Consider the following 14,600-nt stretch of genomic DNA (forward strand, 5'->3'; position numbering starts at 1 on the left):
CAAGAGGACTGCCTCTTTTTCCGTAGGATTGCTAGTGAAGGTGAAATTTCAGTTGCCTGTAGGATTCAGGATCTATGGAGGTGGGAAAACCAGAGCCAGTATCTTCCCTCTCCAGGCAAATAGTGGCAAAGTGGAGATCTGGGGGAAAGAACTTGTTAGTTAACTGCATTCTTTCTTTCCCTAGGAACAGCTTGAGTGGGGAAACTGCACTTACTTCTTCACCCATATTCAGGTAATTGGGGGAAGCAGTTTTGGCAAATGGGAAGTTAGTTTCTCCTAAGGTAATTTATCTGCATTTTTCCATCGCCAAATTATGATTTTGAAAACTGTTGCAGTACCAGGGGAAAAAAAAGCAGAACTACTTTCTCTTCCAAATGACAACAAAGACAGAAAAATACAGATTTCAGGTACAAGAATTCTTCACTCAGTGTAAGGCCACTAATCTGGGAAATATTTATCCCCTGGAGCTCAACCCCAAAATGATACATAGGAACACGTGTTTAAGATTTTGGATAAATGATAAATAAGTGAATTAATGAAGAAATTATACTCCTGCCCAGGCACATGGTAGGCCTTAGTTCAGAAGGTACTCCAAAGTGATGAATACAGAAATCAAAAAAATTAAGGATTCCAGTGCAGGTCTTCTTGAATGCAGAAGAATTAACTGTGATTAGGGGTCTTGTTCAGTGTAAAGAAGGTTTTGTTCCTTCACCATGAAGGTTGAGCATAGGTGAACTTTAAGGGATAGTCATTGAGTACTTCAACAAATAGCAGAGGCATGGGGCTGGGGGCTGAGGCCAGAGGTCTAACTGATGCTTAGGGCATCATAGCTGAGAGTACTTGATAGTCATAATTATCATCCAAACCATGAAACTGATGGTCACAATCCTTGCTTCATAGATAAAGTGAGGGGTCAAATGTAAAAAGTGACTGAGTACTGCTAGAAGGAGTAGAGAGAGCTGGTTGGCTCTGGACTCTGCTCTACCCCTTAACATTCTCAGCAGGGTTTAAGTGCATTAGACCCTACAAATGATTTGTGTGACTGTTTTCTCAAGTTTCCCAAGGATGGTACATAATTAGTAACATTCTAGATGCATAGGAAGAAGTTAATTTATGACATGCAGTGGATGCCTTGGGACATTGGGTCTTAATTCTCATAGAACTCCAGTTGAGAAAGGCTAGAAAAGATACTTTTCCTCAACTTAAAATAGACCTTAAAATAGTCTGAACAAAAAAGGCTTTTACACTCTTCTCAGCCCAAACACATCCCCTTCCTCCTCAAAATCTTGCCTAATATTTACTGGATCCTGGAAATCTTTTCATTCTTAAGCCCATATCTACTACAGTGGAAGTCACTGAGTAAAAGAGATGAGAGGAGCCTCCTCTCTCGGGTCCTCGCTTCCAAGATGACCAAGAAAAGAAGAAACAATGGTAGTGCCAAAAAGGGCCACAACCATGTGCAGCCTATTCGTTGCACCAGCTGTGCCCGATGCGTGCCCAAGTACAAGGCCATTAAGAAGTTCGTCATTCGAAACATGGTAGAGGCAGCAGCTGTTAGGGACATTTCCGAAGCGAGTGTCTTCAACGCCTATGTGCTTCCCAAGCTGTATGTGAAACTACATTACTGTGTGAGCTGTGCCATTCACAGCGAGGTAGTCAGGAATCGTTCCTGTGAAGCCCGGAAGGACCGAACACCCCCACCTCGATTTAGACCTGTGGGTGCTGCCCCACGACCTCCACCAAAGCCCATGTAAGGAGCTAAGTCCTTAAGGACTGAAGAAATATTCTCGGGGGAAAAATAAAATGGAAATTATACTTTAAAAAAAAGAGAGATGAGAGGAAATAGGGAATGCTTGAGGTCAAACAAACCTGCTTCAAATCCTAGCTCTGCTACTTACCAGATGCATATTTGGAGCTATTTATAAGGTTAAACATACTCATTTGTAAAATGAAGATCAAAAGAGACAAAGCACTTAGTTCAATGACTGATGCATAGAGCGCTGTTTCAGTTATATATTACCATGTAACACACCACCCTGATATTCAGTGAAACCACAGCAACCATTTATCTGCTCATAATTTTACAATTTGGGCAGGGTTCTGCAGAGACAACTTGTCTTCCCTCCACAAGGAGTAGATAAGGCTTGGATGAAGGGTCCAAGGTGGCCACACATAGCTAGAGCTGTGGTGTTGGCTGTCAGCTGGGATACCTGGTTGTCCTCTATAATGTGGCCTCTCATAATTCAGTAATCTGTCCCGAGATTCTTCATATGGGAGCTGACTTCCAGAAGCAAAAGCAGAAACAACCTGACCTCTTAAGGTCTAAGCCCAGAACGGGCCCAGCATCACCTCCGCTACATTCTTTTGGTCAAAGCAGGTCACATGGTCAGCCCCAATTCAAGAGGAGGAGAAATAGACCCCAACTCTTGGTGGGAAGAGTACCATGCCCATACTAGGATGGGAGGAATTGTTGCTATCTTTTGCAGATTCCATCACAGAATACCTTCAGTATCTTATTTGTTTTAAGAATGAAAACAAACGTAAGCAAGGGCACCTCAGCTTAATTCTTTCTCGAGGGCTTAATGAGACTGCTCCAATTTCTTCAGTATCTCCCAGCCCTCAAGACTTGGGGGGGGGTCTGTCCTTAATTAGCTACGTATATATGTGTGTGTGTCCTGCTGTCTGATCTCTGTGAGAGATGTGCATCCTGTTACGCAACTTTTACAGGAAAGCCCAGAGAGGAAGAGAGCAAGTCTTCTTCAGCATCTTTCAGCACCTCATACTGTATAGAGTTGAACTCAGCTCTGTCATGATTATCTAGGGACAAGACAGTGTTAGAAACCTTTGTGGAAGAGAATGTAGATATGGAAAGAGAAAGAGGAGTCTGAGGGTTCTAAGATTCCATACAGTCTGGCTAAAGAATTTCAACTTCCTAAATGGTTTTCCCATATGGAAAAGCTCAAACAGATGGACACTTATGCACTGAGAATCCACACATTTATTTAGACCAGTCCAAACCAGACGCTGTGCTGGAGCTCAATCTCATCGCAGTCAGGCTTCCTGGAGGCACAGAAAAGAAAGAATTTACTGTGGCCCTAACAGCAAACAGCCAGAGCATATCCAACGTGCTGAGGCATCCCCTCTTCATGGTCCCTGGGTTCTGTGCTATGAATTCTCTACTTACCCGGCTTCATTGCTGGGCAGCAGCTGGGAGAGAGGTGAAAGGACAGTTAACAGTAACAAGGCTAACATTAACCCAACATCATTCTGACGGGGACTTGAGGGGATGGTGAGAGGACGGTCTTTGCAAGCCAACGGGCAGGGACAGCTCTCCTGAGAAGTCTGTACTTTTAACGCATCCCTTAGGGTTTTCATTTGCTGTTTAGCAATGATAGGCTTAAGTAAATGCCTTCTGGGATTGAATGCATTCTCAATTTTTCTCAGCTAGGAGCTGTAAGTCAGAGGAGACATTGGGAAACAGTTCTCTTGAATTCTCTCACGAGCTGCTTTTTCATCTGACTCATCAGTTTGTACACAAGATTTCTACTATGGACGATTTAGACTCTGAAGGTGCTGTCAAAGTCTAAACAATGATTTGGGTTGCCCTTTGCCAGTAATGTGCTGCTTGGAACCACATGCTCAAATGTTCAATTATTATTGACATGTAATGATAATGATGGTTTTCTTTTCTTGGAGGGGAACGAATCCATAAACTTCAAAGTTAAAAAACAGGCAATAAATCTGTTTCTCACCATGCTTATGCTACTGAGGTAGAAACACTTAATTGACAAGAGCAGCTTCCTGTCACCTTTTCTACGCTGCTGCCATGTAGTGGTGGTGACTCTCCCCCATCCTCCACTCTTGATGGTTCCCTTGACATCTTTTCTTATAGCACCGGCCTCCCACCCTCCCACAGAAACCCCTTCCAAGTAGATGCTATCACTCTTCTTCAGAGGACCATTAGGTTTAATTCCTGTCATGAACTTGAGGAGTACAGACAGGTAGAAGATGTGACAAAAATAGACTTCATCTGTGGGACGTTCATTCCATGGGGATGAGACTATTGACTTACATTAAAAAAAAAATGGATAAAAGAAAAGTTGTCATCAGTGAATGCATATGGTTGAAAGGCTCAGGAATACAGGAATACACATCTATCTCAACAACACTAGTCATAAACATCAAATACTCCACTCAGACACCCTGTTTCTCTTTCCTTACCTTCTTCAGAGTTGCCCATGTCTCTTAGACAGCCTCATTCAGGAGCTGCAAGAATCCCGACATTTCTCAATGTTAATATCTCAGAAATCTCTGGGAAACCTTCCTTTGGAGTACTGAGGAGGGATATACTTCTCTGGCTTTTTGGGAGTCCATGGTGCTAACAAGGGGTGTGTCTGGGCATAGGGAAGAATAGGGCAGGTAATGACCCATTTATTCCTGATTCATGCTCCACACACTTAGAGAGTGCCTGCTGTGTGTCAGAAACTGGGCTCAATACTGGGGGATACGCAGGCGAATAAAACTGTCCCTGCCCTCACAGTGCTCATACTTTACTGGGGAAACAGATCAGTAGATAGACAATTATAAAAACAATGTGCTAAAATGCAGTGATCTAACAAGGTGACAGGAATGGTAAAGGAATGAATAAAAGAAGTAGAGAAGATGTGCAATATTTTCTTTTCACAAACCAGAGGGGAAAGTCCTCTGGTTTGTCTAAAAGCTGCAGGTTCAAACAAACAGCTGCAGGTTTCCTGGACTGACTCAGAAGAAGACTGTATAGTTTCAAGAAAAAAACCTCTGGGAGGACTAGGAGACTTGGGCTCTTTCCACCATAGTGCCAGCTCCTCACTTAACCGACACTAGAAATCTTGGGTAAACCAATCACCTCCTGTGCTTCATGTGTCTCCTTTGCAAAATGGAAATAGCAATTCTTCCTATATTACAGAATTACAGTGGAAAAAAATGAGACAGTGGATAAGAAAAATGGCTCCTCAAATACATCCTGATGGTGACAGAGATGAGAAGGTCTAAAAGGGGAAGCCAACCAAGCCCTTCTCCATGTAGGCTTGTGTCTCTGCCCTGCTTTCCCCCCTTTGGAGACAGGAGATGACTGTACCCTGAGGCACAGATTCTGCCCTTACCTTTCACATCCACCCGACAGTCCACGGACGCCTCCCCCAGGGTGTTAACCGCCTTGCAGGTATAGATGCCCCCATCAAAGGGACCAGGCTTGCGAATTTCTAGCGAGCAGATTCCCAGGCACGTGAGGGCTCTGTACTTGGGGTTGCCTTGGATATCCATCTTGTTCTTCAGCCAAATGATCTTTGGCTGGAAGATAAAGATGAGAGGGCAGCAGGGATGGTTAAGAACCAATTGTTATTTTCATGCTTAGTCTCTGAGACTCTTTGCCAGTGACAAGGTTTGGGGACACACCAGTCAGAGAAACAGGAGTAGGGTGCTTTAAAAACAGATGGTACAGGGATCTAGAAGAGATAATGGCCTCCATCCCTTATATTTGGGAAGGGGTTCCACTTCCAGTGCTTTCAACAGACTCCATGCTCCTTCTTTTGGTTGAAAAGAGCACCTGAAACCTTGTTTCATTCATCAAGTATGTATTCCTGATCAGAAGAAAGGCAGTAACTTCTATTCCACCTTGCTCAAGCAGCCCCGTCATGGATCCAAAGCACTGGGCGTCAGGATCTCGTCTTTGTATGTACATTGTTGAACCATTCCTATGCTATTCCCACTGTTGCTTGGAAAGCCAGTCCTGTCCCCTCTGGTTAGAAAGTAGTTTCTAAAATGGGATTATTGATATTCTCTTTCTGACATGTTATCCCTACGTAGTTTGGTCCAGGACTAATACACAAAAGGTACTTGGTAAAGGTTGTTAGTGGCATTTTATGCCATGTGTGGAGTACAGTGGCTAGAGTGTTAAGGGTTGTGGCTAAAGGCTCAACTCTAGGCAGCTTGTATGTGTGTGGCCCTGAACAGATGATGCCTGGTGGTGGTGGTGGTGGTGGGGAGTGGGATGAGTAAGGAGAAACCAACGGCACTCCATCACCCCTGCCAGAGAGACGACTTTGAAGCTCATGCGCAGTTGCCAGCCAGTCAGAGCAAGACATCTGCATATATGAGGAGCAGACGCTAAAAGGAAAACTGGGAACATTATGCACATCAGCCTGTCTTGGACTCCAAGTGCCCTGACTATTTCTACATAACCTGTGGTGGAAGAGGCAGATGGTGGTGGTGGGAACAAACATTTTGGTTAGAATGCTCTTCACCATAGCTAAGGTTCGAGCAGGAGCAGGAAGCAGCATGGCGCAGCCAGCCCCGAGACCTCCCTGCTCACCTTGGGAAAGGCGCGGACACAGCAGTAGAGCTGGGTGTCATAGCCGGTGACTGTAGTGCAGTCTGCCAGAGGCTGGGTGAACTTTGGCGCTTCAGAGAAATCTCGCTGGGCAAACCCCGTGGTCTTATAAACGGTAGCTGAGGGGACCAGGAAGGGCCACACTGTGGTGTCTGAGATCCCATCCCCCTTCAACTCTTTATCCTTAGCTCTTCCCAGGTCAGGGTCTTCGTGCCTTACCTGCTTTCTGGATGTGGGCAAGGTCGGCCGTGATGGGGGCTGTCTCACTGAGCCCACATTGGTTCTCAGCAAAGACTCGGAATGCATAGGAGTTGCCGACGATGAGACCAGAGACCGTGCAGCTGGTGCGGTGATAACGCTCGAGCACCGTGAACCACAGCTTCGGGGGCCCAAGGAGATGCCGTGAATGAGACACCTGTTTTGTGAACTCAGTCCACCGTAGCCCAGCACGTGGAGCTACCAGAGCTCCTTTCTAGAATATGCTGTGCTTCCCTCCCTCCCTCCCAGCTGGGCCTCACCCCAGATTTTGTGTCAGCCTTCTGCAGCATGTATCCCAGGAGTGCTGCATTGCCCGTATCTTGGGGAGGTGTCCACTCCAGGATAGCATTGGAGCCCCAAACATCCACCAACTTGATACTCTGAGGAGGGCCTGGCCTCTCTGAAAGGGTCAAGCGCAACAGTGGGCATGGTACAACTCACATGTGTGGAAATCACCACAGGAGTGTCCCCTTCCCCTTCTCTGCTCAGCCACGCCTCCCTTCACACACCACTGTGTCCCGCGCTCAGTGTGGGGGAGGCACCCGAGCTTCCCCAGCTCTCTGCGAAGGCTCCTGCTCAGCCTGGAGAGGGAGCCCCTGAGGACCACTCCATCTTCTACTTCCCACACCATACCGATCACCAAGATGTCAATGGTGGCAGTGGCCTCCAGGCCACCCAGCTGCACACTGAGCTGGTAGTGACCCGAATCAGCACGCTGGGCTTCTCGGATGAAGAGGATGGAGTCCCGCTCCCCATGCCGCACGCTTACACGACTAGCATCCAAGGCACAGCCATTATGTGTCCAGGTGGCTTGAGGTTTGGGTTTGCCCTGAGAAATAAGGATGAGCTGTGAGCAGTCCCTTCCCCCCAGTTCCACATGGTGACTTGACTTGCAGCTGCAAATTCCTTGAGTTAGAGGTTGATGGACTCTCCCAGGGGACTTTGTCTTTTAGCAATAGCCGAAGGATCATGGGAAAAGGGGGATGGCTTTGGGTTTCCCACTCTCTGGGAATTTAGGTCATGGATACCCAGGGCAGCTGGGACTAACAATAGCTGCCCAAACTCCCACTGAGAGCTCCCAGACCTCTGCTGACTGCAGGGCGTGGATTAGCCTTATGTCATCAAATGGAACCTGACACGACCCACCCTCAGGAGTATAGATGGAAGGCCCATTTGGCCCCACACTTCTGGTGACATGGCTCTCTCCAAGGCCAGGACGACTGCCCCACTGCTAGCAGGATTCTTGGTATCTGTTTCCAAATCAAACCCTGTCTTGTTCCCAGCCACAGACCCAGCATGGGGCTGACATGGTCACCTCGAATGGAATTAGTAGTTTCACAGTGTCTCCAACCTTCCGGATATAGGTCTGCCGCAGGGCCCGAGGCAGACAGATCTTCGGGTGCTCTGAGTGGTGGAGACAGAGAAAACGGTGGTGAGCCTCCTGTGGAGGGAAGAGTAACACTCAAAGGGAGTGGGCACTGCCTTCAGCTTTCCTCCTTGGGCAAGTGACCCCGGCATCACTCAGCAAATGAAGTCCTCTCGTGGGAATGGGAGATCGCTCCCATTGTCTTGCTGGGATTTAGGGATGAGCAACTGGCTAAAGGATTCTCAAGAGCGTTAAACTCTTGGCAGGAAGAGCACTGGAGTGTGAGTCTGACACTTCTTTTAATTTGTAACTCTCAGCTCCCAACTTTCCATTAACTGAGATTTCTTTTTTCTGTTTGTGCACAGGCCAGTCCAGTTGGTGTGGTTTTTCTTTCTACCCATTTTCTACATTTGTCCTTAATAACCCTCCTTTTATCAGGGCCACTTTCAATGTTACTGTATTTCCCCGAAAATAAGACCTAGCCGGACAATCAGCTCTAATACGTCTTCTGGAGCAAAAATTAATATAAGACCCGGTATTCTATTCTATTCTATTCTATTCTATTCTATTCTATTCTATTCTATTCTATTCTATTCTATTCTATTCTATTCTATTCTATTCTATTCTATTCTATTCTATTCTTGGTCTTATATTATAGTGAAATAAGACTGGGTCTTATATATTAATTTTTGCTCCAAAAGACACATTAGAGCTGATTGTCCGGCTAGGTCTTATTTTCGGGGAAACACGGTAATACTGACTTCCAAGTATCAGCCCTGCTCCCCAGTTTGGTGCCAGACTCAAGGAGAAAGATTTCCCTTCCACAGGCAGAGTCAACAGCCTGGACCCACTAGGACAGCATGGATGTCATTGCAGAGGGAGCTGGCGTCTAGGTCCCTTCCTCTGCATGGCTGCCCTGCTCGGTGCCTGCGGAGTATTCTCCCAGTTTGTGGCGGACCACTTTTACAACCAGAATCTGGGAAAGATGAAATGCTCCACTGCTCACTTCCCCTTGATTTCCCAGGTGTGTTCCAGTGAGAAGAGAGATTAGATCTTGTTTATTGGCTTCCAGGATAAAGACAGGAGATGCTCAGGAAAGTGCTGAGTGAGGTTTGGAGGATGACCAGGAGTCATTTCTCTCCTCGGCCTCAGGCTGCCTTGGCTGAGAAAGTGCAAACATCTCACCGGGGTTCCCTCGGGGGACTGGCTAAGACTGACACCATTTTCTAGCTTTATTGGGTCTTCTGTCGCCTCCTGTCTCAGGCAGAGACAGTCCCCCGCTGCTGTTGTCCTAAGCAATGTGACGGTGCCTCAGTTCCCACCAAAGCCCCAGCACCCCCCCCCCCAGTTCATTCCTAGTAATTGGAAAAACTCCACGCCAGTACACAACTGCAGAAAAGAGCACAACTGCTTGACAGTGGATTCCAAACTTTTTGATAATATTCATTTCCCCGTAAATACTTTCCTGAGCATTCACCCCAGCAGATGTATGTTTATTTATAAATTGAACTGTTTAAATGTATGCATTATATAATGCACAATTTTGAATGGTGAGACTTAAAATGCAATAAACGGAGGTCTTGCTATGTTCTTCCTGTACCTCAAATTGTAGACCATTGTGTAGAGAGCAGGAACTTCACTCCCACAATTCCCACCCCATTTTGATCTCGAGATCACTTGGTCTTTGTAAATGAGTATAACCCCCCATATTCAGTGCATGCTGTCCATTTACCTAGCTTCCCTTTTTGCTGTGTGGCTTATGTTTTCACCTGGGTTGTGCTGTCTTAGGCTGTACCTCACCGCTGCCCTGACAAAAGCAGGAACTAAGGGATACGGGGCCTCCAGTGCACTGAGGCCCGTCCTGCATTTGTGGCCTGGCCGCCTCAGTAGGAGCACTGCAGCCACGGAGCCCCGGGCAGCTGAGTGACCCTGCTCTGCTTGCCCTCCGTTTGACTTTGGCGGTTTGGGAGGGGGCGGGGCATAAAGAACAGAAGAAGTGTTTGTGTGATGTGTTCCTCTCCTGGGGCCATCTTGGCAAGCCACCAAGGAGTTGAGAACAGGCGGATATGACTTAAGAGTTTTCTGAAAAAAGAGAGCAGCAATTGAAAAGGAGGGTCAAAACCTCATCTTGTTGGGCTTGGTTCCCCACTATTGGGTGGGGGAATCGCCCTTCACACTTGCTGGGCAGAGGGCTGGAGAGAAGCCGGGTTCTGCAGTCCTTGCTCTGCCTGCAGAATATCTGAGCTGTGAAGGGCCTTGATGAGCACCTAGCACAAGGAGAAGAGTGGAAGGAAAGGGCTCAGAGAGAGAAACAGATTCGCTAAGGTGTCATGGCTGGTTGTGATGATGAGGCAGTCCCATCTAGGAATGTGTGTCTGAGGGACCCATTCTCTGAGCATGATGTGTTTGTCCACTCACCTGTCCTCTGCTGTCCACCTGGGACTGGGCACCACAGTCAGCGCTCTAACCATGACCTTGCCCTGGAGGGAGGCGGCAAAGAAGGGAAAGCAGAGGGACACCCTCAAGAATTGAAAAGGTGAGGCGGACAGGTGGCTCAGTGGGTTAGAGCATGAGCTCTGGGCAACAGGGTTCGATTCCCACATGGGCCAGCGAGCTGCGCCCTCTGCGACTAGAATGAAGTCAATGAGCTGCCGTTCAGCTCCCCGGTGGCCAGATGGCTCAGTTGGTTGGAGCGCGGGCTCTCAACCACAAGGTTGCCGGTTTGACTCCTCGACTCCCGCAAGGGATGGTGGGCTGTGCCCCCTGCAACTAGCAATGGCAGCTGGACCTGGAGCTGAGCTGCGCCCTCCACCACTAAGACTGAAAGGTCAACAACTTGACTTGGAACAAGTCCTGGAAGTACACACTGTTCCCCAATAAAAAAAGTCCTGTTCCCATTCCCCCCCAAAAAAAACAGAATCGAAAAGGTTAAGGTGAGGAAAGGAGCCCCGGTGGTAATGCCGGGAAGATGTCCCCACTGAGCCCCGCTCCGCTTAGACCTCAGGCAGGGAATGGGCGTCTGTAGCTTGGTGCACGCTGATGTATGTTTGTTCCCACTTAGTGTTTCTTTTGTTTCTTACAAAAATATCTTGGAAAATGTTAGCATTGTTTTACCTGAACTAAAGAGAAAAATTAAAGAAATAGGAACATAAGCTATAATGGGGGTATTTTATGTGGAACCCAGGTTAAAATAGGGGAATTAGGAGAAACATGAGCAGCTCTGAGACGCACAGGGGAGTCAAGTGGGGGCAGAGAGACAGTGAAGAAAGGCTGACAGCTAGGATGGGGCTTTCTTCCTCCCTGGAGGGCTCCTGTCCCAGTTCTTTGCTTATAAGTGGATTCCCTGACATGATGAATCAATGGGGGACAAACTTAAGTTACTGGAATGTTCTGAGGATTAAGTAGGTGAGGATAAGGCTTTCAGCAGGCTCCCAGGCCCCGGTGGGAGGGCAGAGGATGGGCTTAAGGCTAAAGCAGCTGACAAAGTGCGGGAGGTGGCAGAAGTGTTTGACAGGTCCAGGTGCCTGGGCAGCAGCAAGCCCTTTCCCAGCTCACCCCAGGTCTTCTCGTCTGCCCAGCAAACAAGAGCAATCTGACCCTTTGCTGAGAATGTTATTAGCAAGGCTCATTTGGGGCCTCTCTTTTCACACCTCCATAGTCCAGCGAGGTGTTAATTGTACTGACCTTGGAGAAGCATGGCTTTCTCCTCCTCAGATGCCAGAAAGGGTGTGAACCAAAGCCTAGAGCCCGAAAGCAGAACCTAGATTTTTCTAAGACTAGGGTTGAGACAGCCATAATTTGGTTTTCTCCCTTTATAGAGTCTTGGGAAAGTCCTTTGAGAGCCACTGGCTTCCAAGCTGTGTCCCTCTTAGCGCTATATTTCTCTCAGACGGGATGTTGTCTAAGTCTTTCTTAGATATTAGTAGAGGAGGAGACTACTTAGTCTCGACACAGATCTCGACTCCTCTTAATTAGAAAATTCCTCGTAGTTCTATCCTATTTCATTCTGCTGAAGTTTATGCCCATTTTCTTATTCTATGCTCATGGGAAAAATTGTTCATATCCTCCCGTAATTTCCTTTCACGTGGTTCAAGACTCTGCAGTTCCCTAAGGGCTGTAGATCAAATTGATGTGTTTTAATTACGGCCTTGAGAATGAAGAAACAAGATGGATACATTTAAAGAGTGAAAGGGGGTGTGTATACTCATGCGTGTGTGTGAGTGTGAGTATGTGAGAGAGTGTATGTGTGTGTACATGTGAAGAGTGTGTATGTGTGAGACGGTGAGTATGTGAGACAGTATAAGCGTGTGTGTCAGTGGACGGTTACCAGAAGAAGATGAAAGCACAAGGTGAGCTGTGGCTTTCAAACATAACCAGAGATTTCCAGGGATCCAAAACGCACCAGCGTTTCTTAGACATTAACAGATGCCTAGGTTGTGGCCTTGGGCTTATCAGAAACCTGTCTGGAGAAGTGGGATGAGAAAGGAGTGTAGTGACCTTGGGGACACCTTGTGAAGGACAAGCCTTGCAGACCATGAAACTAAGTTCAGGAAAAATCAAAGGACATAGAAATAGACAACAGTTCTCTGAGGAGAAGACTTGTCACCCCTCCCCTTGTGGTCTTCCCCTCATGCTGATGACTTTAGCTCTGGCTCACTGTCGCTCTTTCCAATACTGCTCTAGTCATGATTCCCGGTGATTTCAATAGCCGTCCTTCCAATCCCTGCAGGGTCTCACATCTGTGCCTGCCACGCCTTCGGTGATTTTGTCCTCCCCTGCTTCACCCTGGTTCCTTGGCCATTCTCTAGACCAATAACCACAAGCCCCCTATAATTTGAATTTCCAGCATCCCACTCTCATCACCACCTCGGTGGATAATTGCCCACCAAACTTTACACGATCTCTTCCATCGTTCTCTCTGAGAAGGGGCTGCCCCCCTTGCTGTCTGACCAGTGATACATGAGTAGAAATGATCAGAATCACTGCTGAGCCAAGGATTTTAAGAAACGTGTTCTCTACTTCTCATTCCACTCCTGGTTGGCTGAACCAGGCGCACTGGGGACACCCCAGGCAAGTGTCACAGACCTGGCGGCTACCGAAGTCTCAGCCAGGGGCAGCTGGGGTTGGGCGGCAGGGCTGCTGGCAGGGAAAGCTGGGGCTGGAAGGGGCCCTGCCACTTCCTAGCTCCAAAAGGTCTCTTTGCCGAGGGGCTCACAGGGACCACTAGGGAGGGGAAGCCAAATGCTTCTCCCGGAAGGGCTCTGCTTCCGTGGAACTCACACTGAGAGGTGGGGATTTCCCACGGGAGCCAGTGGGGGTGTTGGGTGGGCCCTGGACCCATGGCACTGCCAGTGCCATGGACTTCACTCTGGCCTCCCAGTTGCTATAAGCGTTCGTTTCCCTCTTCTCCTGCTCTAGAAGCTTCACTCCCTTTCTGAGTGGAAGGTCCTCCTAGTCCCTGTGACAGACATTTTTTAAAGGTAAAAATAGAAACAGGTCATTTTTACTGTAAAGTGCCCAAAACACCATTTACCGAATTCTTAGCTAAAAAGCAAAAACACAGCAGAGACACTTGAGCAGCAAGGAGGGCTCCACCAAGAAACGGGGTGGGGGCTCCCACCAGTATTCCTGCATCCTCAGAACCCACCCCACGAAGCCACGCAGCTCTGCACAAGCCTCTGGAGGTGCGGTCCGGTGTGCAGCAATCCTCCCAACTCCCCCCATCCAGCTCCCCACACTCCCCATCCCCACAGGTCACCTTCTACAGGGGACAGGAGCTGGGGACTGGGGCTCCCGGCCCCCCGTCGAGGCGAAGTCTGGGGTTCTTCAGCATCGGCTGGGCTGCCTTCTTTCACCTTCAGTGTGGGTCCCGATGCCACCTGCAGTGCTGTGGCTGCCTCCATGCTGGGCCACCGGACGCTGGGCTCCAGGGGCAGGTTTTCACTGTTGGTGGTGAGGGAGGGGCTGAGCACCTGCTCTCCAGCCTCTCCAGGGGTCCCTGCCACCGGGTTATGTAATTGGGCTGGCCTTTCCCCACCCAGCTACTCCCAGCAGAAGAGCTAAAGCGGGGGCTAGGGGAAGACAGGGGGATCAGACAGCAGCCCAGAATAGCCACAGGAGGAGGGCTGAGGTGGCCCTGTTATCTTGGGAGCGAGATGACATCCCTCACCCAACACCAGGGAGGGATTTGAGAGCTTGAGCTCAAATAGCTTCCCCATGTCCCCCACTGGCGCACCATCCACAGGGGGCCTGTGGCTCCTGTCGGGAGGACGGGGTAACATCTCCACTCCTGCTCTCCAGCTCAGCCGACGGGTGCTCAGGTCCAGAGAAAGGCGCCCGGGATTAGCTGATTCACAGGCACACCTTTAACTGCCCTTTCTCTCTCTGCTCCCACATTCAGTGAGTCAGTCTTGTCAACTCGACCTTTACAGGGTGTATCCCCATTCTGTCCACCTCCCCCTGGTGGCAGTGGAAGGTTTATCTGTGCTCAGGAGACGCGACCAGGCCTCACTTCAGCTCTGTCACCAACTCTGTGTGACTTGCAAACACATCCCAGTCGCTCATAGGTGTTTCCTCATCTAAAAATGGAGATAATAACCATAGAGTTGT

General features: G+C 48.4%; 2 protein-coding genes across 2 annotated transcripts; one reads left to right on the top strand and one right to left on the bottom strand.

Annotated features, from left to right (window-relative positions):
* Positions 1-1,385: 1,385 nt before the first annotated feature.
* On the top strand, positions 1,386-1,793 carry LOC117014976 (40S ribosomal protein S26-like). The gene has a single exon (XM_033093298.1). The coding sequence runs from the start codon at positions 1,407-1,409 to the stop codon at positions 1,752-1,754; it is 348 nt and encodes a 115-aa protein (XP_032949189.1). The 5' UTR covers positions 1,386-1,406; the 3' UTR covers positions 1,755-1,793.
* Positions 1,794-4,220: 2,427 nt separating this feature from the next.
* Positions 4,221-14,530, bottom strand: MYBPHL (myosin binding protein H like). Its single transcript, XM_033093302.1, has 9 exons — positions 14,415-14,530; positions 13,750-13,934; positions 7,941-8,029; positions 7,259-7,454; positions 6,886-7,025; positions 6,587-6,746; positions 6,350-6,486; positions 5,142-5,328; positions 4,221-4,266 (listed from the first exon to the last, which is right to left on the bottom strand). The coding sequence occupies exons 2-9, from the start codon at positions 13,892-13,894 to the stop codon at positions 4,256-4,258; spliced, it is 1,065 nt and encodes a 354-aa protein (XP_032949193.1). The 5' UTR covers positions 13,895-13,934; positions 14,415-14,530; the 3' UTR covers positions 4,221-4,255.
* Between the last annotated feature and the right edge of the window lie 70 nt (positions 14,531-14,600).

Source organism: Rhinolophus ferrumequinum, chromosome 22 (assembly GCF_004115265.2).
Source record: "Rhinolophus ferrumequinum isolate MPI-CBG mRhiFer1 chromosome 22, mRhiFer1_v1.p, whole genome shotgun sequence".
NCBI classification, from domain to species: domain Eukaryota; kingdom Metazoa; phylum Chordata; class Mammalia; order Chiroptera; family Rhinolophidae; genus Rhinolophus; species Rhinolophus ferrumequinum.